We start from the raw sequence: 26,642 nt of genomic DNA, 5'->3' as shown, positions 1-26,642 counted from the left end.
GGATGATAGCAAGCTGGGAGGGGTTGTAAATGCTTTGGAGGACAGGATTAAAATTCAGAATAATCTGGAAAAACTGGAGAATTGGTCTGAAGTAAATAGGATGAAATTCAATAAGGACAAATGCAAAGTACTCCATTTAGGAAGGAACAATCAATTATACATGTACAAAATGGGAAATGACTGCCTAGGAAGGAGTACTAGGGAAAGGGATCTGGGGGCCATAGGGGACCACAAGCTAAATATGAATCAACAATGTAATGCTGTTAGCAAAGAAAGTTAACGTGATTCTGGGATGTATTAGCAGGAGTGTTGTAAGTAAGACATGAGTAGTAATTCTTCAGCTCTACTCTGCACTGATTAGGCCTCAACTGGAGTATTGTGTCCAGTTCTGAGAGCCACATTTCAGGAAAGATGTGGACAAATTGGAGAAAGTCCAGAGAAGAGCAACAAAAATGATTAAAGGTCTAGAAAACATGATCTATAACGCAAGACTGAAAGAACTGGGTTTGTTTAGCCTGGAGAAGAGAAGACTGAGAGGGGACATGAAAACAGCTTTCAAGTACATAAAAGGTTGTTACAAGAAGGAGGGAGAAAAATTGTTCTTCTTAACCTCTGAGGACAAGACAAGAAGCAATGATCTTAAACTGCAGCAAGGGAAGTTTAGGTTGGACATTAGGAAAAACTTCCTAAGCGTCAGGGTGATTAATCACTGGAATAAATTGCCTAAGTAGGTTGTGGAATCTCCATTGTTGGAGATTTTTAAAAGCTGGTTATACAAACACCTGTCAGGGATGGTCTAGATATTACTTAGTCCTGCCATGAGTGCAGGGGACTGGACGAGATGGCCTCTCGAGGTCCCTTCCAGCCCTATGATTCTATCACATTAGTTGTCTAGACTTACTATTTTACTCACGTAAGACAGCAAGCTGTTCAGCAACGGGCACACAAATGTACATTTCCAAAGAGATGAATATTGAGTTGCCATACTGACTGTTGATGATTATATTATTTATTAGTTGGTTCCAACATGAGTGGGTTTTTTAATAATTTAATTTCAAACCACTAGATTAACTTCATTCATTATTTTCTGTCATTCATGCACGATCTAATTTCTGATTTCAAATTTCCTCTACCTGTGACATCAGAAGAAAGTACTGGAGTAAGGAGAGCTTAATCTCAAACTCAGTGATGTCTCAAGTTTTTCCTCTAATCCATCACAAAATTCCCATCTCCCCACTCACAATGTAAATTAACAAATATATCTTCCATAGTAAAATTAATCTTTTAATATCCATACCTCATTTCAGACACATTTCTCATATTTTCATTGCACATGAGACAACAGACTGGTGAATGTATTAACTCAAAGTGCCATTGTGTCATATTTATTTCACAATAAGTAACATGGCTTTTCAGCGGAGAACTTGTAAGAACTCACCGGAACATAATTCCAGGAGAAAATCTATGACCTGACCACACAGCCCCACTCCAATGAAATGTGTTGATACAAAGAGTTCAAATCACTCCCAACATGCATTCTGACTAACAATCTTTCTTTCTTCAACAGCAGTTTCACTCCTTTTCAATCCCTGCTTGCAACCATGTAGCCTCCCTTTCCCCATCCTATCACTGGCAGACAGCATGTGCTGCTCTACAGTCCCTCTGGCTTCACTAAGAGGTGGCTGCAGCAGAGAGTGCAGGAGCAGAGAACCCTCAACAACCTTCCTTGGCCCAGTGAGAGAAGTGGCTGTGAAAACTGGGGAAGCAGAAGTACACTCAACAATCTCCTGACTCAAAAGATTGAGTTCTGGGAGTATTTTTTCTCCCTATTTCAACTATTGTGGTCTTCCATAGTGGTCTTTTAGCAGTTCAGCAAGGTGCAATAGGAAAAGTGAAGTGCACAAGGCTTTGTTTAACCCACACTTGGCTAAGAGAAGACCATTGTAGAAGGATTTATATCTTAATCAGTTACCTCAGCTCACAGTAATAGAACATCTATTGAACCCAGAGTATAAGTAATCTGTTCTCATTGTCACTGTGGACACTATTAAAAGTCCATTAAATAACTGTCGACACTGGTAACAGAGGTTAAAAGTTAAGATTTTTACATCATCTATTTGTTAACACCATGTTAGTGATGAAAAAAAATTACCTGCAAGGTTGTCAATCTCTTTCTCTTGGAGCAGACTGACAGCATCATCATCCCCTTCCAGCATGAGCTCAGTTTCTGCATTCTGATTTACCACAGCCTGACTTCGGAAAGTTTTCTTTGACTTTACTACATCTTCTTCAGTGCCTAAATGGAAGTAAAAAATATTGTGAACTTAGTTGAGTGTTTATTTTTTGTATAAAACACCAATAAGTCAACTATTTTACTACCATAAAGACCTGCACATTAAAAGATAAAGAAAATTGTTTTATATTTATTATAAAAAGATAGAACATTTGAAAGAGAGAAAATTGTATGAAACTTTGAGCAGTGATTATAGAATGTACATTGTCAGTCTTTCTTTCTGAATAAACTGCCTTTGAAACAAGGTTTTGCTCCTTAAACACTCTTCACTTCTTTTCAATAATTCATATTTCATTTGCCTTCTATATTTCTCCTTCATCTTCCTCAAGTGGGGGAGCACATAGAAGGAGCTGTTCTTTCACTTCTGGAGTCCTGCTTCCCAGTGACCCCCCAGATACAGTCCCGACAAGTTCCGCTCTTGAGTGAAGAGATGCTGTTAGGCATTTGGAACTTTAAGGATTTCTTCTGGTTTTTCTGTATTTATTTCACTAACTTATAAGCAAAGGAGGGCAGGATGGAAGAGTGAGCAACAAGGAAGATACATCTCATTGGTGCTTCATACTGAATGTGAGCATTTGAGGCCTCCAGGAGAGAGAGAGAAAAGGAAAGGTGAAAGGGGATGATTTTCTTAAATTAGAAAACAAAACAAAAAAGCCCTGCAAAAATCTTGGTACCAAGAAGACACATGCCAATTACCACATCTAGGACTTTGCTTGTGTGTTTTATCCCTTCTCCCCCATATACATCCATTTTTGTCTACTTAAATTGGCAGCTATTCAGGGCACAGTACATTTTAAAGAGGCACATAGTATTTTATATAGTGCTCAAAAGCATGCTAAATAATAATTTGGTTTAAATGATAAAATTATAAACATGATTAACTCTCCTATGAACAAGTATAGAGATATTAAAATTTATCTGAAAGAACTGGAGATGGCTAGTAGATAAAGCATGCTATACTCTGGTACCCTTTATATAACATTTAAAAAAAACAACGAGCGTTCTGTAGCACTTTAAAGACTAACAAATTTAATTTCTGCAGGCACAAGCTTTCGTGGGCTGTAACCCTCTTCATCAGATGTAAGGAATAGAAATTACATAGGAGGTATATATATACATATCCAACACTGGGGAAGGTGGATGAAAGCAAAGTCCATTAAGTTAGAATAGTTGAGGCCTATTCACAATCATTGATTAGAAGGTGAGAATGTGTGATCAGTGGCAATTACTTCTTGTAATGAGATGACCATTCCAAGTCCCGATTCAGACCCAGTTTGATTGTGTCAAGTTTGCAGATGATTTCAAGCTCAGCAGTTTGCCAGCTAAACAATTCTTTCACAGTTTGAGACAAATCGTAAGTGTATTTTTTCAGAAATAACAGACACATAGCAGTTTCCTATACCAGTATGATTTCTGTTACCATCCTCCACTTTTTCACAGAAAAATTAATAAAAAGGTTATATATCATATACATCCTCCCTTATCTTTGTAACATCTCCACCTTGGACTCCTAGATATTAATCTTAGTAATGCACCTACTGTTACTGATGGATACACAGGAGTTACTAGCTTCCTTATGAGTATTTAGCTCTGTAAAATGGAGCATCTTCTTTGGGGTTTTCTAGCTAAGAATTATGCCACCCTAAATAGAGTGATAATATTAATGTACCATATACCATAATCTGGAACTCAGCATTTCCTAATTTGGTTGGCAGATTAAAGTACCAGCTCTAAACTTCTCTAGCTGTCGTAATAATTTAGACACTTGTTTCCTATTTGGCTGGATCTTTGCACCCATGGCAGAACTCCTATTGACTTTAGTGGGATAAGGATTTCACCCAATATTTACTGGTATTTTTTTTTTTAAAGTAGATGTAAGGGGAGAACCTTGAAGAGTGAAGTCCACTGTTCATTCACAGAACAGGTACAACACAGGCAGCAGGATCACGTTGCCTCACCCTAGATTAGAGGGCTGCATCTCTAGTTCCCAAGTTCTTTCAATTGCTGCCATTTCTGCTGAGATTGTACAAAAGGGTCCCAATTAGCATCAACTGCTGTGATAGGTTTCATGATGCGGCCTGAGTAACTATAGCAAGACCATCAACTCATTGTGCATAAGCCACTTAATATCTACCAGATGGCAACAACTTGCTGTCACTGTTGACCTGGTTTAAATTTGAACCAATGACCAAGAAGTGAAAGACTTCAATTATTCAGTCAAGTATTATAATTTTAAAAATAAAACTCCACAAAAAATGACTAGAGATAGAGGCCTGGTCTACACTAGAGAGTTTTGTCGACAAAAGTCACCTTTTGTCAACAAAACAATCCTGGTGTATACACTGCGATGACCCTTTTGTCGACAAAATAAAACCACCTAGACGTAGAGCCTTTTTCGGCAAAGTTTTTGCAAAAAAGCACACGTGTAGACACTGCCCTTAGATTATATCGCTGGAGATAGCCTCCCAATTATCCCAGCATGCCACCGTGAGTGCCGCTCTGGTAAACAGTCTGAGCTCAGCTGCCCTGCAGCTGTCTGCCTCCAACCCTCCTCTTTCAAAGCCCCAGAAAGCTTTCAAGTTAACTCACTATGGAGAGCTCACTTCACAGCAAAGGGCAGTCCTGTCCTGCCTGCCCTAAACTACAGGGGAGGGGTTAACTCCTTATGTGCCATTCAGAGCCAGGGAGGGAGGTGGGGTCTGTGTCCCTCTTCCTGTCCCGCGGGTGCACTGGATCCATCTCTGCTGAGGGGGGTGGGCGAATGGGGGACACCAGCTATGCGCTGTCTGTGTAGCAGCTTCTGCCTTGGGATTGGTTGCTTCCAGCTGCTGCTGTTTGAAGTTAGAGAGACAGGACAAGTGCAGACACACTCCCTGTCCCCAACGCGTGCGCGCTCTCTCTCTCTCTCTCTCTCTCTCTCTCTCTCTCTCTCTGTGTCACTCTCCCTCCTCCCCCCACTTCTGTGGGCTTCTTGTGTTTGTGTTCAGCAGTGTCAGCCTCGCTGACAGGGCAGTTGAAAAGCAGCTGTTAAACAAGTAGGATGCCCATGGAATGATGGGATTCAGAAACCTTCATCATGTGGCGCTGTGCCTGTCCCGTGAGGCATTGCAAACCCTTCCCAAAGCACTCTGCGTGCACAGTTGCACACTGGGATAGCTACCACAATGCACTGCTCACTTTGCTGAGAAAAGAGCTGATAATCTGAATGCACTCCACTGACAGAAGGAGACAGTGAAGACACGGAACAGCAATTTAATTACATGGGTGGCTGTATGCCGGCAAAACTTTCTAGTGTAGACAAGGCCAGATTTTGGAAAGAGGAAGGAATGTAGTAGAGCAGCCTTTCAATCTAGTTTAGGGCTCAAGTGAGCTGAGTATTTAAGAACTAAATTAGAACGTTGTGTACATTTGACCTTATCATAAGACACACAGTTTAGCATCACTTGCCACAAGTAGTCTTTGCTTTGAAACACCTCACCTTGGTACCAGAGTAGTGACCTAGAGGTAGGCCACAACTGAGATGAACTGATAGCATGGCAGGAGGAAGTGTGCACAGATTGTTCCCACACTCCTCCTGGCTCCAGTCTATGTTATAAAAGCTTCTCACTTTCATAAAAACTGAAATTCTCCAAAAGTAACAGTTGGGTACAATTGCAGACTAATTCCAGTTCACCAAAATTATTTATTTATGCATGTAATTATCTTCTCATAAATCAGCAAAAGTATACTAATAGTACCATGAAAACTTGAAGGTAAATCTCAGAAGTGGAGGCTGAAATCCAGCCTATTCTAACGTGCCTGTCACATGGCTGGCAGTTATCCTGTTACAGAAATACTACAATATATCAACATAAGAAATGCAGTGTAGTAGAAGGCGCTAACTTAGTTTGGCAAATTTGGATCTCAGCAATTTAGATAAATCTTTCTAAAATCAATTTTGTTTTACTATATTAAATGTAGATTTATCTAAAAGAAATATAGCAAACTGTGCTCCTTTGGTTGGATAGAAACTGCTTTGGTTTGGCTGTTTTTTAAATTTATCACTTTGTTGAGTGCACCTTAGTTTTGCTGTACTATACCAAACATTTATCTAAATGAAAGTGTATGAGACCCAAAGTTGCCCTTCAATCACTATATCCTTTATGAATTAGAGTTCCATTTATCAAAATTACAGCAAGAAGAGGTAAGGTCTCAGAGGGCTGTCTCATTACAAGGCTTGTAAACACTGTCCTTACAAAGAAATGGTTTAACACCTAACAAATCAAAAACTGATTGGGAATAGAATTTATTTGAGATCATCTATCTTCAGAAGACTTGCCGTCTTGAGAGCACTTCTTGGCCTTTCTATCCATTCATCAAGAAATTAACAAGCAAATACCACAGACCACCAGATCTCCTTGGATCCTGAAATGTGAAATATGTTTAAAACAGATCTGTCACAGATGTTCTATTTTTATATTCCAGGGATGACTTCAAAAGCCTTAAAAATAAGAGAACCTCTCAAAATAAGAGTAAGAAGGAAAACAGCTTGTCTCTAAAACCAGACAACAAACTGAATAAAAAATTACTTGGCATGAAACTATGTTTGGTACTGTTAGCAATGATATAAAAAGAGTGAGGAATAAATTAATATTTTATATATTATATTATATCTCAGCATTTTAGTAAAAATTCTAAATATCTTTATTTATCTTAACCTTTTCAAGCCACAACAAATTTCTATGTCAAGAAACTATAGTATTCCTTCATTATAAGACAGTTCTTGGGAGACAAAGAATTTTGAAGGACTAGGTGGCGAGAATGCAGAGGCTTTATATTAAAGTTACTTTTTAATAAGGTTCCATTGGAAAATAGATAATACAAAAATCAGTAAATCAAACAATGTTTTTAAAGGATAGCAAAATTTTTAAAAAATGGATGCCTAGAATTGAAGTCAACAAAAGCCATGGGTGCTCAAAACCTTGGGTAATAAGAGAGTTAATTAAGGGGCTAAATACCAGTTTACACTGCAATTTTCAATGATGCCAAAGGAAATGAGGTACTCAACTCTCATTGAAGTTTTAGTGAGAGTTGGATGATATACGTTTTTAGGCGAGACCTACAATTGAGTGCATGACAAGTCAGGGTGTGAATGTATGGTGCACCAGCTTACCACACAGTAACATCGTTTGTGGACACTGCTCTTGGGTAGTAAAGGTTTCCGATGCCACAAGGGATATTATTACATGGCAAGTTGTTGTGTTGTAGATTCATATGCAGGCTTGCTGCGCAATAACTCACCATGCAGACAAGCCCTTAAGCTCCTTTGAAAATTCCAACCACAGGATTCTGGATTCAGCAGAACATTTAATCTAATGTTTAACTTTAAACACTTGAGCAATCCCATCCCTATTCAGAAAAACACTATGGCGTGGTCTACAATTACTTTCAAATTCGGCAGCCCTACGGGAGTTAAGCAATCTACGCAGAGTAGCTTGTGTAACTCCCATTGACTTCATAACTCCTCTCCTATGCGGTGTCTTCACTGCACTGCGCCACTTGAAGAGGTGGTTTTTATCTGTCGAATTCCGGATCGATTGAGTGGGTCTTCACTGACTGCTCAATCGATCCAGGTAGATAGATCTGACGGTGGTGAATTTGCCGCCGTCAATGAAGACATACCCTTAGGCATGTCTTTAAGAATATGCTTAAATTCCATTGGCTCTATGTGCCCAAATAGTCTGTTAAATAAAGATGGAATTACTAAAGTACTTCAAGTTAAGCATGTGCTGAATCGAATCTTGGGTACTACTTCTAGGCTTCCAAGTTTTAAAATTTTGGCTTAAATCCTTATATTTAAATCCTTATATAAGGTTACTGAAGTTTCATGTTTGTAACTTAAAGGGGGTATCTTAAGAATCAGACCACTCAAAGAAAAATGAGACTTCATTTACAAGATCAGTTTTTCACACAGCTATTATTTAACAGAAAATTCATTTTTTGTCATCTCAGTTACCATCTTGAACATTGTTCATAAATACATAAAATTCACATTGTTAAAATAACAAAAGGTGGTTTCCTATAGCAGTTACATTATACAAAAAACAAGCAGAAAGCTCATTTTCAAAAAAAGTTCAAGAATATGTAATCACCCCACTCATGAAAGTTATATTTATATTTCTGAAAAACTGTAAAATTACACCCTCCATCTGTGCTATATCACGAAAGGTTGTGTGTGGGTGTTTTGGGTTTTTTTTAGGAATGGGGATCAGCAACTTGGGAATCCTCTCAAAATAAACATCTAAAAAATTCTAGTGAATGGGAAGACATCAATGTCATACTATAGATACAGCCTCTATAAACATTTCATGTAAATAATGAATTGTAAAAATTCTTTTTTTTTTTTTTTGGTAAACCATCTATTTTGCTTTGGAATAGAGATATTTATTGTTGTAACATCTGTATTTTCCATCTCAATTTTCAATTAAACTAGTAAATTCCCACTTGGATTCTTCAGGTCACAGCAGATATTACCTATGAAGTTTATCTGATGAGTTCCAAAAAATGTCTCTCTTGAATAAGATTTAAACATGTATTGTGAACGTAATTTGTGGTTTGTTACAAGGAGTTCTTTAATGTTCAGGGTAAGTGCAAAAGAAATAAATTCTGGACTCAGAAACTGAGTTTTAAACTAATATATATCATTTACTGTTTAATACCTATTAAAACATAGTATTTTTAAACATACCTCATTTTAATTTAAATATAAAGGTGAAAAATATTATTTTTAACAGAAGTTTGCTTGGTAGTTCCAGTACTAGCAAAAGGAGACTACTGCTTCTTACAAAGTTGATTCCATAGTTTACTTCAGTGAATTATAGATAAGACAATTTATGCAGAGAGCTCTCTTTCATCTTTGAAAAGGGTTGGCAGAATGGAAAGTTAACCCCATTTTAATGTTACCTAAATGTACTGACAGGAAATTCTAATGTTTCCAAACATCTGGAAATCAGCTTCATGGGATGGTTGCTCTTCTTTTATTTAAGAATGTTTTTTCATATATTGTCTTTTACAGCTTTATGTGGCTTCTAAAGAGCATTTTGACAGAAGTAGTCTGTCCACTTTACAGCAAAATGCTGCATTCAATTAAAAATTTCTCTTTTATAGAAGGTAAAGAAAAGTTTTTGTGAAGTTCAGCTCCCCTGGGAAACTTTCTAAAAAAGTTGATTTTCCTCCTTAAAGTGTATTGACATGTAATGCTTTGTAAAACACTGCTTTTTGTTGTTGCATTTTAATTCTCTAAAATGGTTTTTAATATCCAGTTAAACAAGGGAACTAAAGAATTAGTTCCTTTCAAGAAATTATATCATATGTGATGTGAACCATGAAATGATATCATGAGTAAAATATAACAAAACTCCTAAATTTGAAAGAGATGCTTTTTCTTAAAAAGTGTTCATTTTATGGTGTGAACTCTAATTTTTACCATCTTGGGTAGGTAAAATATAAGATTATTTCAAATGTAGATAGAATTAAAATGTTATCTAGCATTTTTATGATAAGCCATGCTCTACAAGATACTTGAACATACTACAGCATATTTCAGCGTGTCAGTGCATGAGTGAATCTTCTTCCTGATTTACTTATTATATAGTTCAGAGTCCTGCCCCCAGTAACCATATTCAAGAGCTTAGCTAGGCATTGGAGAACACTGTGGTCAAGGCTGTGGAGCGTAGCTACTTAGTAGCTCATATGCTCCCTTTCGTCAAGACCAGTAGGACTGGTGAATCTGCATGGTCATTATCTCCCATACCCATTAAACCCTGCTGTGCATTTATATACATGGAGTCACTGAGCAGTTGGGTTGACTGCATGTAAAGGGTGCGATGTGCACTCCTGTGCATGTTCATGAAACTTGCCCTCCTCTGTTTCCGCAGCAGATCATCATTTGTCATTCTACCATAGGGCCCTCCAGACCTGCAGAGAGGGTTAGGATTTGCCTATTAGAGTTATAATATTATCAATCTATTTCTGAAACTTAGTAGCACTGATTGACATAGAATTATTTCCTGGGAAGACCATAATGGTGACTATTCTCAAGGGAAAGCTGTCTCTTAATAGGCTGAAGTTAAATATTGCCACAGGAACTTAAATTACATTACATTTTAATGATTAAAAATCTCTGAAGAAATGAGGGAGAAAAAAATATCCAGATATGAAAACTTATTATATACTTATACTGGATACTGCATTCTCAACAGAAAGATAAATTTAAAAACAAATCAAAGTTAAAAAACTGGTTTTAGGATACCACTATAGACATAACCAGAAGGTTTCACTAAAAAAGTTTTGTCCTGCTTTTTATAGCTAATAGCTTATGTTTTGCTCTTGTCCTCGAACAGTAACATACTATATTCTTTATCACTGTGTAGTTTGTAAATTAACACTTTATTCTTATATACCACTCTTTCTTCTGTTGAACCCAAAGTCCTTTACATTAGTAAGTACATATTATCATTGTAATTGTTACTGTTGGGAAATGGAGTCATAGACTTGCCCAAGGGAATTGTGCACTCAGATGTAGTAGATAATTTTTACAATAAATAACAGTCAGAAGGAAAGTTATAACATTTGTTTGCAGTGCTATTTTAGCCATGTTGTTCCCAAGGTATTTGAGAGGTGATATCTTTTGTTGGACCAACTTCTGTTGGTGTGAGATACAAGCTTTCCAGCTCCACAGAACCCTTTTTCAGGTCTCTGTGTAAGCTCAAAAGCTTTGCTCTCTCACCAACAGACACTGGTTCAATAAAAGATATTATCTCACTCACCCATCTTGTCTTTATAATAATATTTAGCATTTTACACAGCTCTTCTGACCACAGATTTTAAAGCACATCACAAAGATGGGTAAGCATTATCATCCTATTTTACAGATGAATAAACTGAGGTATAGAGAGGTTATGGGCCTGATTTTCAAAAGTGATAAGTACTCACAGATACCATTAACTTCAGCTGGGATTGCAAGTGTTCTGCATCTCTGAAAATGAAGACCTCACTGACTTGTTCATGACTGCATAACTGAGTTACGACAGAGCCGGAAATGTGCAATCCAGCACATGTTGCAATGCATTTTCAGATATTTGAGGGGCAGAGCTGAGCCCCTTATTCTACTTCCTGGATTTCTGTCAAGATCATTCAGTATTTGGATTGGGTATAGAATGTAATTTGTCACTGGAACTTCCACACATGGTATGGCTGAAGAATAAGCCCATATTGTACATAACTCATGTCAGTTACAAACTAATACAATGTCTTAAAATTTAACCACTTTGTGTACACTGTAGTCTGGTAAATTATATATAGCATTAAACTTTTCTGATATTTTAGGTATAACTTAGAATTGTGTGTCTTAAATTATGAAATATTGTACATAAGAAAATTAATTTCAAGCAATAGAAACAATATAACTAATTATGCTTGCAAACATTTTACAAAATTACAGTAATAACTTAGAGGAAAATAACTTCATAAAACCAACAGTTATTGCTCAGTGGAAAGGACATCAAGGACACTTCCAAGTAAGAGAATTGGATCAATATTAACACGATTTTCATTTCATGCTTCCCCAACTCCAGTAAGCTGACAATACACACTGATTATGTGAACTGCCTGCTAGTAACATAGAAAAGGTTATTAGAGCAAGAGGTGGAAATGAAATGCACTTTTTATATTGACAGGTCTGCTAATAGAGTATACTGATTTTCAAAGCCATGCAATGCATTTTCACAATTTGGTTTTGACAGCAAAAAAGGAATTTCATTTCTTCCTAATTCAAAATATTTATACATAAGTAAAGATTTCTTAAGAAAGACCACCAAAGAGGTTATTTATAAATAGCAAAATATTTCAAATGAAATATAATTAAAAATGTAAGAGAAATTGTGACAATTTAAATGTATACTATGTAAGTGTGAGAGGTAACTATAAGAATTCTTTTAATAAACTGAGTATTGAAAAAGGCATCGAAAGAATTTGATAAAATAGGTTTCAAGATTACAGATAAATGGTAGACGTGAAATCGTTCTACAATTTAATCCTGGATTTTGCCTTGATAGGCTTTAGTTTTGAGTTTGGAATACTTAAAACAAACACACCAGCTAGAGAAAAAAAAAAGTGCATTTTGTATCATCTATCTTCAAAACATAGGAACACCAGGTCAAAGTCACCAGAGTTGTAACCAACCTGATAGTGGAGTTGTGCCCACTTATGCCAACAGTTAATGTGACTTGCTGCTAACAAAACTTACAGATGAAAAGGACAAGTTGCTGAACTTGGGAGATATAAAGTGAATAAAAATAACTGCAAGCCTCCTCTTTAGAAATGTCAACTCTTAGTATCAACAGGTAACTTAGTGCTAGTGCTGTGTACTGCCATGTGAGAAACATGGTTTCAGTTTTAGTCCTGTAGTGTCCTACTTTTCCAGCATTGTTAGCCCCCAAAGTTCAAGAATCATGAGCCCCTCCAAAAAATGAGATCACCTCAAACTAATAGTTTAATAAAAAAAGTTTCAACTTTTTTTCAACAATTTTTGTGTGGTCCCAGTGCACGTGAGACAATTTTACAGCGTTGCCAGCTCTCACAAATTTATAGTATGGCAATTTTGGCCTTTACTGTAGGAGGAGATGTCACTATAAGGTCCCGTGAAGATCAGGGCCCCATTGTGCAGCACAGAGTAAGAGATAGTCCCTGACCGGAAGAATTTATAATGCACTGCCAAATATGATAGAGTTTATGATGAGAGAGCAAGAACTAGAACTCACCAAACCCATCTCGTATAGATACTAGCAAATATCCACCAGATGGGAACAACTTTTAATCCCAGCTATGGGTAGGATTCAAACTGGTGATTTACAGGTGAAAGGTGTTCTAGCTGAGCGGTTCTCAACTGGGGGTCTGCAAGGCCCTGGGGGCCACAAGTTGGTTTCAGGGGGTCCACGATCCCCATCGCCCCAAGGAGCAGAAGCTCCGAGCCCATGGGGGAGGGGGGGAAAGGAAGGCATTGTGGAGGACATTGTCCCCAATCTGGTTGTGTCCACTCTGGTTAGCTCCATATGCCCCTGACCTCCTCCCTCTCCCTCCCCCTCCCTTCCCCTTCCCCTTCCCCTGACCAGGTCAGAGGTGGAATAGCTGGAGCAGGCAGCGCAGGGCAGCTGTTGCTTTGGCTTGTGCCATGGAGTGGGCAGCCATGGTGTTCTCCCATCTCCTGCTGCTGCTGGTTCCCCCTGCTCCCAGCCCCCTTTGACTGTTTGCACGTATGGTAAGATCAGGCCGGGTAGGGGCACCTGGATCGGGGCCAGCAGAACTCTTAAGGAAAAGCTACTGCAGGAGGTGTGTGGAAGCCCTCTCCCTCCTGGCACACAGCCCCTAGCTGCACCCCTGCCCGTGCACAGCCCCTAGCTGCACCCTCCCTGAACCCTGAGCTATACCCGTCCACACATAACCCCTAGGTACTCCCTGCCTACACTCTGAGCCACCCCCTGCCTGCACACAGCCCCTAGCTAACCCCTGCCTGCCTCTGAGCAGTTTTCAAACTTTTTGACCTGAGTCTCCCAGTCTGAGTTATGATTTTTGGTTGCCCCTCACCTGCAATCCAGATAGGCTGGGTGGCCTGCTAAGGTGAGTCAGGAGGTGGAGGTGGCGCTCCCTCCCCAGGTCCTGCCACGCAGAGCTGGCCAAAGTCCCAGAGGGCCCTATACCCCCCCAAAATAGAAGTCAAATTATGCCTATGGCCTGAGGGCACCCTCCCCACAGCAGCTGAAGCCCTGCAGGGCTAAAGCCCCAAACTCTCCCCTTCCCTCCCCCCTCTGTGGCTGAAGGCTAGAGCCTCATGGTGCCCCCAAACCAGGCCCTGGAGTTTTTATAGCATGTTGGGGGGCTCAGAAAGAAAAAGGCTGAGAACTCTTGCTCATTAGCAATGCCTAGAGGCATCCAATAATTGCAAACATTGCACCTTCAAGAATGAGGTTTGCTTTCTGGAAAGATAAGTTTATCCAACTGAGTTCTGACCTTCTTGGAACTTACACAAGCAGGGTCTCTCCTCTTTGGACATGCACAAAATCTCTCACACAGTGCTCGGAACAGCTCAGTCTCAAAAACATACTTAACTACACTTATTTTTAAAAGGACAGCTCCCATTAATCAAATGCAAATAATACAATTAGAGTAGGAAAGCAAAAATTAGCCCAACACACAGATTCACTTCTAAATACATTTTGCAATATAAAATAATTCCAACACTTATTCCAGTATCTTTACACTAACTTTTACATATATATGCAAATTTTATTTTAACTCCCACATAGATCATTAATAGGGTTTGATTCCCCAACCTTCATAATCCACAGTACAGACCATTTCCACTTTGGCTACATCAGTAACTTGTGGGAGAAAGCCCTGTTCTTGTCCTCTGCGTGGGCCAGCACGTACAGTGATGCACACACAGAGCCTTTTGTGAGACAACACAAGAATACTGGGCATCAGGATTCCTGGTTTCTATTCCTGGCTCTGGAAGCAGGTTGTGGTCCAGTAGTTACAGACAGCATGAACAAATATAACAATGCCCCTGTCTAGAACTGAACGCAAGACTACTGTAAAGGCATGAGCCGCTAGAACTTGAACTAAAGAACCAGGGTTGAAAACCTTATCTCTCTGCACTCAATAGGAGTTTTGCCATTGACTTCACTGGGACCAGGATCTTAATCCAGAACTCTCAGCATGGAAACAACAACAAGAGTTATAAACCTCTCTCTGTAGGCTAGCTGCTAATGGGTCACATAGTGTTAGTGTGAATTACAGAAACACCTAATTTGACATGTTCTTTGAAATGATGTGTGGCAAGCGTACAAGATTTGGCTCAGTTGTATTAAAGCCATGGCTCTGCCTGATGTGACCTTTTGCACAGCCTCAGTTTCATAGTCACCTGTGAAATTGGTGAATGGTAGTTACCTTCCAAAGTATGAAGCCTTGGCTCATAACAAAGGTTGTTAACCACAAAAATCTTAGCACAGAAATATTAGTAGCAGTCAGAGTTGAGATTAGGGGTTTGATTTACAGCACTTTCCCCTAAACTATAGGGTACCGTTTGTGGGATAGTGTCTGCCTCTCTCTCTCTCTCTTTCTGCTTCTTTGGTTTTACTTTCTAGAAATCACAAGAAAGATTCAAATTTTTCATGTTATTGTGAAATAGCCTGCAAAAATCGTTTTGTTCACATTATATTCACAGGAATTGGCAACACCACTTTCCAAGCTGGCTGGAAGTGAGCTGTTGTTGAGGTAGCATGCTCAACTGTTTGAAGAGGGGAATTGAGTGTCCTTCCTAGATGGCAAAAGGAAAACCAATGAAAAACTCTTCAAGAGTTGAGCACAGCTCTTCAGCTGAAAAATAATGACTATTACAAGTGAAGTACAGGGTCCTGTAAATAAGATGGTAAGGGGATCCCTATGTATATAATAAGGATATAGAAGACCTACTATAGAAAAAGTAAATTATAATGTAATGTGCATCACATGAAAAATAAATAAATATTATATTATGTGTTTTGAAATGTGCATGACATGTTGGCTGATAGAGCTCTGTAATAAGGTGTCTTTCCAAACACACTGGTTAGTGGTGTGTTTTGGAATGTTTCCTTAGAAATAGATATTCCTTTTAGTAAGTCCTGAACTTTGATAACCTCTGGGTGCTTCTGAATTCCATAAACGTATGATCTCAGCTGAAGAAAAGCACTTTGCTGAAACACATATAATCACCTGATCTGTCCTACTACATTGCTGGCTTTTTGTGAACCAAATGTAATACAATAATACAATTGGTACAAAAAGTAAGTTGCAGATCTTGAAACTCATGCATTTGTGAAGGTATGCAATGCCCAATGGGCATATATGTGAGTATGTGTTCCAAAAAGCAAGATGGTATTTCCTATGTATTTCTGTCCTATAGGATTCTGTTAAAATCCTACTGATTTTAGTATCATATAAATATAATTTTAACTGTTATTGGTTATGAAGTAACAGAGTGGCAATAGTGGGGGTGGGGTGGGGTGGGAGACAACAACAACAACAACAAAACAAAAACAAAACCCACTCCTTAATTTCTGGAAAATAAAGATATTAGCCCTGATTCTCAGTTCCTCCATTTCTTCATTCTGTGCAGAGTTGTTCTATTAGCTCTTCGTCAGCTAAGAAATCTCCTTATGCAGGAGATATTTCCCAGAGACTGTTACAGTCCACTTAAGGCTTCTTTATTCTATTGGAGCAATGTAAATGGGCACTAGGACTTGTAAAATAAGACCATTGGGTGGGCATCCATGCTGTGCCTCTTAGAGGCAAAGTGCAGAAATCACTACCCAGGAGGAGTGGGGGACTAAGGTATTTTATATGCCCTTTTTATCCTAGGTAGCTGTGAGAGCTGCAGCCCCACCATTGACATGCTCCTCCCTCCCCAGCACATCCTCTCTAAACCAGGGCCTGTGAGGATGTCCTCTGAGGACAGCCTGCTGCTGTCTTCCTCAGTTCCTGTGCCAGGGGAATTCTCTCCCAGTCAAATCCAGGGCTTTCAGGGTTACTTTTTTTATCACTCTGGCCCCTTTATGTGGCATAAAAGGGCTGGAGTGGTGTGAGCATCTCGCTTATTTTATCTAAATTTTTCTGAAATGTTATATGCATCAAGATCATGGCATAAGGAATAGGGAATGCAGCTAGTAACTTTACATGTTTGTCTATTCGGCAGATTAGAAATACATTCATAAGACTCCATAGGCTTGCTCTGATGCTAACAGTATTTGGTGGGGTTTGTTCTCTGTTACTAAAACCAAAATCTTTGGGTATGCGTTAGGCCCAGATGCTGCTTTCTTAATCTTCCTCCACTCAGTCCAGCTAAGGCTCAGCCCCCGTATCTTATTAACACACACATTCATAAAGCACTTGTCTACAGGAAAACCCTTCTAGTTTGAGAATTTTCATCCTCCATCTGAAGCAACAGCAAACACAGTGAAAACACAAACAAGCAAAAAACAAACAAAACCCCTATCAAGAGCAATTTAAACATTCCAGCCAATTTGTCACTATAGTGGAACAGACTCCTGCAACCAAGTGAAGGAGATGATGGAAAAAAAAAAAATGCTGGTGAAAGGATTTTAAAAAGTTAATTGTATTATGCTTTAAACTGTTTTTAAAACTGACTAGAGGTGCTCTTATTCTATTGTCTAACTGTGTTTTTAAGCAGTGAGGATGGGAGGTGTGAAGGGCACACTGGAAATCAGACTCTGAAGAGGACTGCAAAAGCGATGGTCAGTTTTGACATACGTTTTGGATATCTAACCAGACTTGAAGTTTGGATAACACAGAGATTCTGATATGTTAAGCTTGGACAAATCATTAAAGTAATTTGCATATTTGCTGGACAATTAGTAATGGGCAGATATAACCCCCTGGTATAACTGGATGCAGTATACTAAAATGCTGATGGGGCTCTGACCACCTGCAGCAGCACCCTCCAGTCCCGGCACTACAAACCTCATCCTGGCCTGCTGGTGAGGGAAGAGCCTGGAGAGTGAGCCTGTCCCACACTTACCCCGCAGCAGCAGTCCCACAGTTTTGGGCTTGGCTCCCCACTCTCGCTGTTGCTCCCTGTCCTATGGGGTCACAACACTTCTCAGGTTTTACCACGAGGTCACAGCCCCTGAAGTGGGGAGCCGAGCCCAGTCCCACAGGGCAACTGACTACTGAGGAGTGAGTGTGGGGGGCAGGGTCACACTCCAACACTCACCTCCCCAAGTCTCCCCTCTACATGAAGGCAAGAGAAGTGTATGTTTGCCTGTTTTTACTTCCTTGGTTTCATGATTCTGTGGGTAGACCTGAACCCATGCTAAAAATATCCCTGGCTGTTACTGAGAACTAACTATAAAGTGACTCTGAAAATTCTTGTGCTTCCAGTGGCTAATAATTTCTCAGCCAAATACAGGAAGTAGATTTTCACACTTTATAGTTATTGTGAAGTAAGCTAGGTAGAGTACTGGAACATCCATAATGAGAAAAAAATCAGTATAATTTGAATATTTCTTGTATTATATTATGATAGGTTATAAATCCAAAGGGGATCGTCATCATGGCAGATCTATTTAATAAGAATATATTTAAGAATTTTAGGGAGTTAGAAATCACTAGGAAGAGGTTTGTGGCAAAAGCCTGTGTATTTTTTATTTAATTATTATTATTACAACTAAGATCTTGCATAGCAAATCTGTTTAGCTATCCATCTTGAAAACCTTTGCACTATGATTGGGCCTAGGCTCTTAAAAATAATTATACACATCAGGCATCCAGTATATATGATAATTTTTAACGGGGCTCAGTTACAGTGTAATGTCTTTCTTAAAAACAGATTGGGAAGAAATGTATTATAAGATTATTTGGAGAAGCAGTGGATGGCACTGTTGGGCTATAATATAAGGCTGCTGATGTAAATTTCAAATCATAGTATTTCAGAATAATGCACATATTTTATATGCCATTTCAAGACATACAATTTAGGCTTAAGATGGTTGAATTTATGTTGGACATATCACAATCAGATGGAGAATTTAGTTAACATGTTTAGGAGATGTTGCATAATGAATTTTTGGTTGAAAATGTGGGAGAATCAGCAATATTCTTGATTCCAATATTTTGGCCACTGTACTTTTATTTATATTAAATGGCATTTCTGACGTTGGGGAACTGACTGCAAAGAAAAAGACTTGGTTGATAATTGGACTAATAGCAGCAAAAAGTCAGACTGAGAAAATGGAAAGACAATGCTGCTCCAACTGAAGCGGAATGGTTTACATGCCTGTCTCGCATGGCTTCCTCTGTAATGATCACATTTAGATTGAAGAACAGAGGGGACTTATTTGGTGACATCTGGAAACCTTTTATGGATTAGTACTACTAGTACCACAAACATTTTTTAAAGTACTCTTCATTGTAATATCTAGATTAGTATCTACATAATATCCATTCATAAAGCAGATGCTACTCTTTAAAACTTCTTGTAATTGTCATCTTGTACATAGGCTAAAACTAAGCATACATTGAACTAAAGATTATCTTTGTAGTCATTAGCTTTTTGTTTCTTTCCCTTCTTTTATACATGCATATATGCAATGTTTCTTAAATAAATACATTGGGATTGGAAAGCTCTTGGGCCATGGGTATGAGTTGTGCATTTCTAGCGGCCAACATTTTTTGTATTGTTTGTGTTACTATTTTTTTCAGATCAAGCACTAACTCATTTTTGAAAAGTGGCCACCTAAAACATTTCTGTTGCTTGTACAATTAAGAGAAAGACAAGTCTGAATAATAAGAAAAATTTGATTGTCCATGAACAGAATGACATCATAGGTGTTTTAGAAGGACCTTGATTATATGAAAATCTATAGTGTACATGACACCTACAATTGTTCACAACAATGCTTTAAGGATGTGTTGATGGTGTTCTTTAAAGTATTTAAAGGATTACATTCCTAATCTTAGCCAATTGCTTTTTTTGTTTGTTTGTTTTCAGTTCATGAAAAGTACTAGCATAAAAGAAAAGAAAAGACTTGACAATAAAACAAATGAATAGCTTTAAGTATAAAAGTGAAATTAAGTTGTCAGCCTCGTATTGCATATTTCTTTAATCCATGTTTAATAAAATGTTACATCCATTTCAAAGTTTAAAATTTATTATTCATGTACTGTCTTACCCTGAAAAATTACTCTCAAATGTTGTTTTGGAGATCTGACTCTATAACAAATCTACTCAGTTTACAAATTAAAATGTTTTTTTCCCCAATGCCCACAATTCAACCAGGGATCACACAGTCAAGTTGGGTCGCACAGGTATAATTCTGGAAGAGTATGGAGCTTAACAGCTATAAATTAAATCATAAGTTGGTCTGCCACATCTTTACTACTGGCAATAGCTCATTCTCAATGTAAGTAAATGCTTGCTGAATATAACTAACTAGATTTTCCCTATCTTGTGAGGCAGCTAACTGAGACCTTTAACTAGAGATGATTCTATATCACCTACCTTTAATTTTCTCTTGATAATGTCTAATTTACCTAATAAAGATTGCTTTCTCTAAAACATATTTTGGATTTAGACTGTCATTGGGGCAACCTCTGTGGAATATTTGCAGAGGCAAGAGAAAGAAAAAGCTGTTCTCTGAAGAGCTATCAAAGGCAGGTATAAGATACCAGACCTGGAGCACTAAGTGAAGATGTGAGATTGAAGGACACTCATTGCTAAAAGTGCTTTCAAGAGACTGGCTTCAATCTGAAAGGGGTATGAAGAAAGTGTAACGATTGCTAAGTGTGACATGAGAAAAAACTTCAGGTTACAACTTTTCTTGAGTACCTGGGATAAAAAGTTACAGGGTTAGGCAATTTACATAGCAACTTTCCATATGTAGACCTGAAGTTACTCTGCATACTGGTGGTATTTTACCACCAAGAGACATTTCTACAACGCTAGTAGCAGAGCAAAAAGCTAGAGGTGAAAATCTTGACACTTGGGTAAGGGAGGACAATTAAAATAATATTTAGTTACTCTGACAAGCAAAAATGCAAGTGTGGAACCTCAAATTTGGAGAGCCCAGAAATCAGGGGAATAAAGCTAGCTCTCAGATAGTCAAGATTTGACATGGACTCAAAAGTCTAGGAATGTGTTTTAACAGTGGGGATCCTGAAGAAATAAAAGCAAACTGATTTTCAAGTACTGAGCACATACAACACTCACTGAAACTTAAAGCATTGGTGACAGGTCACAGAAAGAGCCAAGTGTAGCCTCCTTCATGTAGAACAACTCCGGAAAGGAGGTCACTTTTATTTAGATGCTTAAATATGAATTAGGGGCCTTTAGGCATACGAGTTTGAAAGCTGTTGCCGTTTTGCTCATTTAAAATGCAACTGTAGTTGCACTTCATAGGCTGGATGTATAATATACTAATTGGCAGGTTATTCATTCTTGGGATTCGTGGCCCTTCATTGTGACCACTATAATCAACTTAATTGGCCAAGCTTCCCTGAGTATGGACAGTAACAATAGTTCAATACATTGTATACAAGTGTTCAGATAGTTGGGCACCAACTTAGTCATGTTTACTTTCTCCAGTGCAGGCTGCAAGTGTAGTCTTTGCTGGACCCAATCTATTAATTTTGTAATGCACAACACCAAACTATCTGTGGAAGATGGAAAAGACCTAACAGATCATCCAGTTCATCATTGTACAGTTGTAGGCATGACTGTGAAAGAGAGCACTAGCCAAAGGGTAGTTAAGAATACATCCATGGGAATTTGTTTCAAACTTTACATTGCTTCAATTTATCAAATTGTTTTTACTTATTTATTGGCAACCTCAAATATAATTGTTTGTACCCGACATGGAAACCTCAATATGTATAAATTGGTCAACAATGTTAAATATTAGCTGTACTGATAACACCTGTAGAAGACTTAGAATTTAATCATAGTACACCCATATAGATGGATGCATATTAAAAAAATAGATAACATTTCCTATAGTAAGTAGCCATCTCCACTGTCAGCTTTACACTTTTTCCCCCTTTTAGCTCTTCAAGGAAGAGACAAACAGTTTGATATTGCTTCTTTGAAACAGGTGTACAGACCACAAACATATTTGCCATTCCCAAGACTTTTCTATCCCTTTATCACTGCAAGCGTCATATTATTACAGTATCCATGCATCTAACATCAACACTGATTTAATTCTAAATTTTTTATAGAGCAGTCTTTTATTCATCAAGGTCATATCTTGATGGCTACACAAGCTCAGATAAATCAGGTGTTAAGCAGGCACATCTCCAAGGAACACAGAAATTCTCTCATCTGCAATCCTCAGCATATCTTATTATTTATTGCCAAAGAAATGACTGATTAATTTTGTCATCTTTGCTCTGTGTTTTTTGCTCGGCTGAAGCTGCCTGCTCTCTTCTGCAATGCCTGATCAGACCTATTTAAGTTGATGCCTTTGATCGTAGACACAGAGGAGCTTGCTGACTTAGGCTTTGACTAAACATTCCTCCACTGCAATATTTATGCACAAAACCCTATATGATAACTGACAGTCAATGCAGATAAAAACTTATAAGATTTTTTCCCCCACTATTATACTCATACCCAAAATAGCATTTATTTTAGTAGTTTTCAGGCTACATTTAAGGTTGCTATCAAAGAAACATTAAAAAAAAAAACCCTCAATTTTTTTAATCAGTAGTTCATTTTCCACAAATAAAATATCTGAGATCAGGGAATAACTTGTTAGGTGGAAATTGCACATTATGATTAAAATAAACTGCTTTCAAATTCTTGTGTATTGTGACATTATTTTGAGTTTTTTACATTAAGAGCATTTTACTATTAAACTATTCCAACATAATATTACCAAAACAAAATGAATAAAAAACCCCGCAATGAATATAAAATACCATGGAAAAAAATTCTATGCCTCCAGCTATTTATTAATCACATTCCAACACCAGAGGCTGAAAGTACATCAAACTGCACCAAATCCTTTTCACATGACAACCTCAAATTATTCAACTCATTAGTATCATCAAGAGGCACAAAAATAACATCAGTGTTAAGGATGTTTTCTCATAGAGAAAGGTCAACTAAAAGTTTCAATATTAAAATCCATAAGCACAAGCCTCTGAAAAGTAAATACATCAAGGTGGAATATATGATTTAACTTCAGTGCATGCTGTTTAAAATTCCTCCAGAATGCCATACTTTACTTTTAGTTTATTTATGGGAAAGCTGCACATAAGATACATTTATTTTAAAACTCCCAACAAGGTAACTTCCATCTACTGTAATTTAAAACACAACCAATGAGAGTTTGACTTGCACTGCCCCCAGCAATACTTCAGCTTTATTCACCTGCATGTTATATGCAGTAACAGGTAAACTGTGTATAACTATAATTACATGAGGTTCCCTTTTGTATGCCGAAATATAATAGAAGTGGCACATTAAGTTGTGGCAGGGAGGGCTAAATAAGAGTTCATCATTTGTATGATGATAATATGAGACAAAGTCCTTCCATTAACTTCAAAAATGGTGCTGAATCAAGCCCTAAGAAGCCAACCTTAAGGATTGTAAACCAATTTCCACTATGACTTTCATGCTGATTTGAAATCAGAATTTTTACATAGTTAAATATTAAATATTAACAGTTTCCTCCAAATTGTAACTTTGTATTAAAGTAGAATAGAGACTAGGGCTAAAATTAATGTTTGTTTCTGAAAGGAACATAGTAATTGTTACAGCAGTTCAAATTAATGATTTGACATCTGCCTCTGACACTGGCTCTACAGTGAATGCCTCAGAAGAAGGTGTGTGTGTGTGTGTGGTGGTGGGGGGGGGGGGGGGGGGGAGAAATACCTACACCACTGTGTCAAATGTACAATACTATATGCCATAGGGTAAAATTAGTTCTTGACCTGAGCTATTGATCAGCTTATGCCCTGAAGCATTACAATTGACAGCCTTTATATTTTAACAAATAATATACTAGCTAGTATAATTGTACAGGCTGATATTCATTTAACTGTCTAATCTTTTTTGAAGCTCACTATGAGCTATTTGTCTCAATAATATCCTAAGGTGATGAGTTCCACAGATTAACTATACAGCGTGAATTATATCTAACACAGTAAACATTTCCAGTGACTTTACTGAGAGCTTTGGCTACATATGGATAGCAGGATTCAGCCCATATTCACATACAATGATTTTCCTTTCATCAGTTTTCAGAATGTGGCTTTTAAACTTATTTAAGAATACTGCTTGCTCAAATTTATGTTTACCCCCAAATATAATGGAAATTAGTAATGGGATCACGTTATTTTAAATGAGAAATATAAATAAAAAGACTGGAAAAGAACCTTTCCTGAAAAAACTGTTTGTGGATATCTACTGAACTGTACAAGACATAGGTCTGAAAAATGTATCTCCTTCCAGACCCTGGTACCACTAAAGTTCAGCCTGCTGTCTAGAAGCCAACTAAGCCAATGGATGATAGGTTCATTAATGGCTATTAGCCAAGATGGTCAGGGATGCAACCCCATGCTCTGAGTGTCCCTAAATCTCTAACTGACAGAAGCTGGGATTGGACGACAGGGCATGGATCACTCAATAATTGCCCTCTTCTGTTCATTCCTTCTGGTGTTAACCACTGTTGAAAGACAGGATACTGGGCTAGATGGACCATTGGCCACTCATGTTCTTATAAGCCCATGAAACTTCTGTGGTGTCATAGGGGAGTCTTGTAAGCATATCCCAACAAAAGACTGTTCACAAAAGCCTCTCGTCCCTCTAGGGGTTTGGAGGTTAGCTGAAGTTCCTTTGTCCAATAGAGTGCTTGGCTCATGACTGTCCACAAGCATTGAGCACAACTCCTATGCAGCCATGTTTAAACAAGGGTTTATAGATATATTTCACAATTCGCAGATAAACATTGCTCCTGATTTAGATTATGTATGACAAGATAATACTTTCAATATTTTTATAAACAAATTATAAACCCCATCTAAAAGAAGACTTTATATAGCATAACACTTCCATACATCCCACTGGCTTACAGTCATGCTCTACCAAGCAGGAGAGTCAAGTCTGATTCCTTATCCCAATCTCCATCTTAGGGCCAACAGAATCTGGTCATGCTTGAAAGGCAATGGCAGAGATAATACGGGGTACCGAGTATGGAGGATGGTGGCCTTTACGAATGACCCATTACCCACTCCCCCAGGTCTGCCATTGCTCAAAATCTGGTTCTGCCACTGCTGAAAGGATTACTGCTAAGCCTTTGGGAATGAGAAAGGCTGAGTGTTTCACAGCATTCCAGAGCGATTCCTCTGGCCCATCGAGGAATGAGGCAGAAAGAACTCCTGTTCCAGCTTCCTAAAATCATGATGTGAGAAAAAACATTACATGAATTTCAGCACTATAATAGGGACATGGAGGACACCAAAATAGATCCTTTATTTAAAAAAAAAAAAAAAAAAGGGGTGGGGGAGACTGAGTTAGTACTGACCATATTCCACAGCAGCTTTGAGGAGGGCATCAGAATGAGTGGATCCAAAAGCATTGCGAACAAATCGCCTTCGCCGGCGCAGATCATCCTCCCAATAATCCAAGCGCCAGAAATCATGCAGTTGGCTATGAAATAGAGAACACATGTCAGTACCTACCAGAAATTGCACTATATTTACATATGACATATACATGTAATTTCTATGCTGCTTCTATATTTCAGTGGCATTAAGGAAAATGTTCCAGCAAAAATACATATTACAAAAATGTGTTATATTCTAACATTTTTATTGGTATTTAGGCATTAAAGAGCTCAACCCTGCCTGTCTCAAAATGCTCTGCATACTGCTAAAAACATTAATCACTATGAGCCCATTAACAAATGCAGCATCAAATTACAAGTATTAATGGCACAGCTTGCTTTCTTTTACAGTGTTTTTAACAAGGCTAGTAAATCATAGAATGGATCTCAGTGCAAATAGTTTGCAATTTAATGACTATGGTCCCTTAGCAGACTGAACTTAGAAGTATAAAATATTGCTCACTTGAATTTTGTGGAACTATGATTAAACTAATGTGCTGAAATATTCATTGAAATAATTCCCCACTGCTCCCAGCAACCTGAGAAAATTGCAATTTTATTCATTATTAATAACAGTGAATTAGAGCTGCAAAAAAATTCCACCATGTGGTAATTGTCTTGGTAAATTATTATTCCAACACTAACGGAGTCTTTGGATGATTTTATAGCTTCCAGCAAATACAAGTCATTAACAACCATGACCATCATCATGTTATGTTGCCTTTTTGCATTCAGAACCAATATTAAAAGTTCCACAGAATGAGACAGAAACCATTGTTAATCTTTATCCAACTGAAAATGCAAATTCATGTCATCATTTGGTGTTCAATTTCACTTCCTTACTAAATATGGGATTGGTTAGCTATTTAGTAAACATCCAAACAATATCAGTACTAACATCATGGAGGGATATTTCATTCACCTGTCAAATATTATAAGTATATCAAAGGATATTTTGGGCAAGACTGTGCCATAAATGACTGCCAGCCTTCATTATGAGGAGCTGTTGTACAGGCAGCCATGCCCAAAAGCATCATGACTGTGCAAACATACAACAGACCCCTTCTACAATCTTTTACAGAGGATGCACTACGATGCTTGCCCATTCACTGTTTCAATTGTATTGACTGGTGCAGTAGATTCTAAGTTAG

General features: G+C 38.0%; 1 protein-coding gene across 9 annotated transcripts in view; it reads right to left on the bottom strand.

Annotated features, from left to right (window-relative positions):
- Nucleotides 1-26,642, bottom strand: part of NBEA (neurobeachin) — a 748,678-nt gene that overhangs the window by 250,201 nt on the left and 471,835 nt on the right. For all 9 annotated transcript variants that reach the window (XM_067562991.1, XM_067562985.1, XM_067562986.1 and 6 more), the window contains 2 exons: nt 25,411-25,535; nt 2,153-2,296 (listed from right to left, as the gene is read on the bottom strand). In XM_067562991.1, coding sequence (XP_067419092.1) covers nt 2,153-2,296; nt 25,411-25,535 — 269 coding nt within the window. The remainder of the gene's footprint in view (nt 1-2,152; nt 2,297-25,410; nt 25,536-26,642) is intronic.

This window comes from Emydura macquarii, unplaced genomic scaffold (assembly GCF_026122565.2).
Source record: "Emydura macquarii macquarii isolate MOO-44397 ecotype Brisbane River unplaced genomic scaffold, CSIRO-AGI_Emac_v2 contig_2473, whole genome shotgun sequence".
NCBI lineage: Eukaryota > Metazoa > Chordata > Testudines > Chelidae > Emydura > Emydura macquarii.
This window is presented reverse-complemented; position numbering and strand designations above follow the sequence as displayed.